Source organism: Elephantulus edwardii, unplaced genomic scaffold, assembly GCF_000299155.1.
Source record: "Elephantulus edwardii isolate Elephantulus edwardi_28Jun2011 unplaced genomic scaffold, EleEdw1.0 scaffold00104, whole genome shotgun sequence".
In the NCBI taxonomy this organism is placed as follows: Eukaryota; Metazoa; Chordata; class Mammalia; order Macroscelidea; family Macroscelididae; genus Elephantulus; species Elephantulus edwardii.
The window spans coordinates 2,947,678-2,952,613 of record NW_006399854.1 but is presented as its reverse complement, the minus strand read 5'-3'; the positions used below and the strand labels follow the sequence as shown (position 1 = coordinate 2,952,613).

The 4,936-nt window shown below is 42.3% G+C and overlaps 1 protein-coding gene across 1 annotated transcript in view; it reads left to right on the top strand.

Annotated features, from left to right (window-relative positions):
* Positions 1-611: 611 nt before the first annotated feature.
* LOC102866358 (dehydrogenase/reductase SDR family member 7-like) overlaps positions 612-4,936 on the top strand; it is a 22,020-nt gene continuing 17,695 nt past the window's right edge. Inside the window, exon 1 of the mRNA XM_006891821.1 lies at positions 612-735. Coding sequence (XP_006891883.1) covers positions 612-735 — 124 coding nt within the window. The remainder of the gene's footprint in view (positions 736-4,936) is intronic.

Here is a 4,936-nt window from a genome sequence, read left to right as displayed (position 1 = left end):
TAGTTTTCACAGCTGATATTGAGCTTCTCCAGTGGTTCCTTCCACAGATGTAGTCGATCTGATTCCTATGCATACCATCAGGTGAAGTCCATGTGTATAAGCTGCGTTTGTGTCTCTTATAAAATGTATCTAGCTTTTTTAAAAAAAGAGAGAAAAAAGAAGAAAGGCAAGGGGAGCGGGGGTGGGGGGAGAGGAGTGGGGCGGTAGGGGACCAAAGAAGACCTTTGTAGACTCAACCAGAGCTTGGAAAACTACTCGCAGAGTAAGTAACTGTTAAACAACTATATTACCTTTACAAATCCCATGGTACTGTAAACAGTATTATTAAGCTTTGCGTGGCTTTTGTTCCCACTGCAAACCTTCTAGATTAGACAAAACAAACAACACGCAGCCCTTCCCTAGATGCCCTTTGAAGCCAATCTTCTCAGGTTACAGCAGTAGTCACAGATCTCAAGCCAGGACCAAGCGGGCCTGGGAGGCTCCGAGCGTGGTTCTTCACTCCCGCCCCGCGCCCTACTGTGGGCGGAGCCTGAGCGGTGCTACTTCAGCGAGAGCCGCCTGTCTCCGCCTCCGCTCCCAGTCTTCGTGCAGAGCTGTGCCGAGAGGTCGCAATGAGCTGGGAGTTTCTGCTCGCGCTGTGTGCGCTGCTTCTGCTCCTGGTGCAGCTGTTGCGCTTAATTCGGGCCGATGGCGACCTGACCCTAATGTGGGCCGAATGGCAGGGGCGACGCCCAGGTGAGGTCCCACTGTGGCCCTTGCGGAATAGGAGGCTCCGAGAGGCCTGAGAGCACCGAGAGCGGCTGGCGCTGCCTGGGCTTGATTTTTACCCACGGAGCTCCGAGTAGGGGGCGGAAGAGTCCCGGGCTGATGGTCTAATGGGGCGTTCTGCCTCACTGTCTTCTCTCCTGGTGGGAAGATGGTAGGGACTCAGAAACCTCCTCCTGGGTTGCCAAACTGTAAGAGGGCGCTGGTGTCAAAGGACAGTGCCTGCTTGTAAGGGAGCATTTTGTGAGGCCGCGAGGGCTCTCGGGTTTTCCGCTTCCTGAAGTTGTTTATTCTTCTTTTCACTTCACTAGGAGTTTTGAAACAAATCTCTAAACTCCGGAGCCACTCATCCAGCTCTGCATTGGATTAAAACATAACAGTAGGGGGTGGGGAGGGAAAAAACCCCAAACAGAATTTTGCCAGAAGCGAGATCCTTATTGGCACATTAACAGATACTCTCTCTTGCATCATTGGGCAGTGGGCTCACTACTATACACTCCTGACTTACGAGTTTACCCCTACCTTATAAAGTTGGCATGATTAATCTTATTTTACAGATAGACTAATGCTTCTAAAAATGCCAATTCAGGCTTTGGATAGCTCCATATGGGCTTAGAGTTGACGCAGTAACTGCAGTGGTGGATCTAGGCACCACAGAGGTGGTGAGGATGGCGCAGGACCTGACAGAGTTTTGATCGGTTGTGCATCGGGTCACTATGAATAGTGGTCTACTAGCAGGCACCTAGAGAACTCTGGTGGCTTAGTCGTAAGAAGTTGTGCTGCCAACTCAAAACCACGCATTTTGGATCTATCACCTACTCTGCTGAAAGAAAATGGACACACTCCTCCTGTGCTATTAACTGCCTCTGAAACGCTTCTAAAGAATTGGCAACCACCACAACAGACGCTTGAAGATGGAGAGGGCAGTTGTACTACCAGGACCAAATTACCAAGTTATTTAATATGAAAATATGCAGAGCAAATGATGAGGTTTTCTGAAAATGCCAGCTAGTAGACCAGACTATAGATGATACTTTCTCAAAGAGAGAAAGAGAGAGACAGAGAGACAGTGTGTGTTTGTGTGTCTATGTGTGTGTGTGAGTGTGAGTGAGAGAGGCAGAGAGTAACAGCAGTGGATATAGCTTCCCAAGCTGCTGAAATGCTGTTGGGAACCAAAAAAACCTTAGATCTCAGTGTCCCTCCAAAGTTCAACCGTACCCAAGAAAATCTTACTATTTTGTTTCTTAGTATTTAATTTCTCTTCGGTTTTCTTGAGTATCACTTACCTGAGGATCATTGCCATTGATGAATTAATGGAAGACACATAGAGTATATACATAGTCTGTGCTATCAAACTGTAGTGGCTAGTGGACTTCCTGTAGAGGTGGGCTGGCTTTGGCTAACTTACAGATGTTTTTGTTTTAACCCCTGCTTTTGTGTTAACCTGGACTTTGAGAATTATATATTTTATTGTTTAATTCTATAGAAATTATTCAGCCCCATTACTTACATCAAGCTCAGGAAAGGAAAAATGTTGACTATATCTGAATGTCAATTGCTATCCCCAGGGCTTCTTAACCAATAGTTAAGTTAAAGGCAATTTTCTCATAGCAGACAAAAATTAAGATCACTAAAAAGACCATTTAAGAATTTAATTTTACCAGTAGTTTAATTTTTTCTAGAAAATAATAGCTGACGATTTTTTAAAAATTTGGTTACATTTCTATTTACTGTTTTTTAGTTATAAATATTATTTTAATATGTTGTCTAATATTTTATAATTTATGTAAATAGATTATATTAAAAGTTACTCTCAGAAGGTGCAGGAATACTAAGAGTTTTTAAAGTTTAATGTAACTTTAACTTTATTTTCATTTAACCATTCGCAAACCTGAAGGTGAAGTGAATAGGGAATTGCATGGTTAGCCCAAAGGTTGTACCTTTCTGGCAGTAGCAATTCACCATTGCCTCCTTGGGAGAGTGATGGTCTCCTCCTTTTCTATTTTCAACCTCTAATGCTCAGCTATGAGTTGGTTCCAACTCCATGGTAAGGAGTTTGAGGGGTTTTCTGTTTGTTTTGTTTTTTCACAAACTGTATTAGGGAGCTCTTGTGGTCTAGTCTGCAAGGGGTTGCGTTACTAACCCAACAACTCTGCCTCCCTAGTTGTTCAACCCATCACCTGTTCTACAGGACAAAGATAAGCAGTCTCCTGAGTCATTTACAGCCTTGGAAATGCAGTGGAGGGTCAGTGATGTGTTGGCTCCAACTCAAAGATTATGAGAGAGCCCTGTAATGAATAAAAAGGATATACTTTATTTATTCTCTATTAATCTATATCCACAGGAGAATGATGGGCCATATCCTCCCATGTGACTAAACTGCCTCTGAAAACCCACTAGAGGATCATCTGTGGGTCGGTTCCAACTCAACAGCAAACAGTAAAAATAACATTATAATATAAAGCAAGGGTACACATTTAGTACATAAATAGATATACAAGTTCTATTTTATTAAAATTTCAAGGAGTTGATTAAGAAAAAAAATGTCTTTAAAATGCACCTTGTATGTAAAGGCAGTGAGGAAAAGGAAGATTTGGGGAATCTGGAGATAGGCAGGAACAGGAGAACTCAAAGATGAGGGGGGAAATTCTCCTTTATTTGTCACTTAAAAAAAATAGATAACACGCATCAAAAATTCAAAAGTACAAAAAGACCATACAGTGAAAAGGAAAGCTTTCTCTCACTCTTGGTCCTCACTACTCAGTATGTCTTTGTGTAGATAATTACCATTTCCTGCCTCATGTGTACCCCAAGAGGTCCCTGGATGGCACAAGTGGTGCCAGTTCGAACCCACTCAGTGTCATCGTCAAAGACAGGCCAGTCTAGAAAAGCCTGCAGAGCAGTGTACTCTGTAAACCATGGAGACCTCATGAGCCAACATCCACTCAATGGCAGTGAGTTTGGTTTGGCTTTGAGTGTCCTTCTAGAAAAATCATGTGTGCTTCTAAGCATGTACTTAACTGTTGAAATTTAAGGGTGGCTAATTTTAGTTATTACACTTAGACCCAGGAAAATCCATGGAAGAAGTCCAGCAGAAGAAAAGTCTTAATGGCAGCACATGAGAGGAAAATTCAGGATTTAGTTGGCAGTAATCTCAATATGAGTCAACTATGAAGTGGCAGCCAGGAAAGATTAGGCAAGCCTGAGTGGCATTCATGCAAATTTAGTGTCTGGAGCAACAACTGGAAACAACACAACACAGATCTCTTCTTAACACCTGATTGTATGTATTGAACAGTGGAGACACAGCAGTGGCCAAGCCATACGCAGTCTGGATCCTCACAGAGCCTACCATGTAGGGGACCAAGGAAGCGATTTTGTCCTCTTCCCCTCTTCTACCTTGTCCAGACCCCACCGAGTCCTGGGTTCTACTCTCACTAGTTCTTTTCATTAGGGAAACTGAACAATAGAAGATTTCAGCCCAAGAGTGAGGAAACCTGATGCCATGTCATGTGAGAGAAGGCAGCAGGAGTTTGAGGTGTTTAGTGAGCCTCTGAGAAGCAAAAGAGGAGAGGATCTAGGGAGCTCTTAACAACTGGAAACCAGACTTGGTTTGCCTTTCTGGTTTCAGAAGGCAAAACTCACTCTTGGCTTCTGCTTGTTAAAGTAAGCATCTGGACTTAAAAAGTATTGGTAACTGTTACCAAAAAAGAAAACTACAGACCAATATCTCTCATGTAAAAATCCTTAACAAAATCCTAGCCAATAGAATCCAAAAGCACATAAAAAGAGTAATTAACCACGACCAAGTGAGATTCATAACAGATACAAGGATGGTTCAACATAAGAAAAACAATCAATGTAATTCACCATATTAACAAAATTAATGAAAAGAATAATATGATCTTAGCAATTGATGCAGAAAAGCCATTCAACACCCAATACTCCCTTCTGATTAAGACAATGAACAAAATTGAAATAGAAGGGAATTTCCTCAATATAATGAAAATTATATATGCAAAAAAGCAAGAGCTAATATCATTCTCGGGGATCATTTAACGTTCTGCCGAAAGCATTTTTGATTATAGCAACTCGAGGTTTGAATTTGTTCTTCAGTTCCTTGACCTTAAGATATGCTGAGCGAGTTCGGCCCTTTTGATTTTCCGACTCC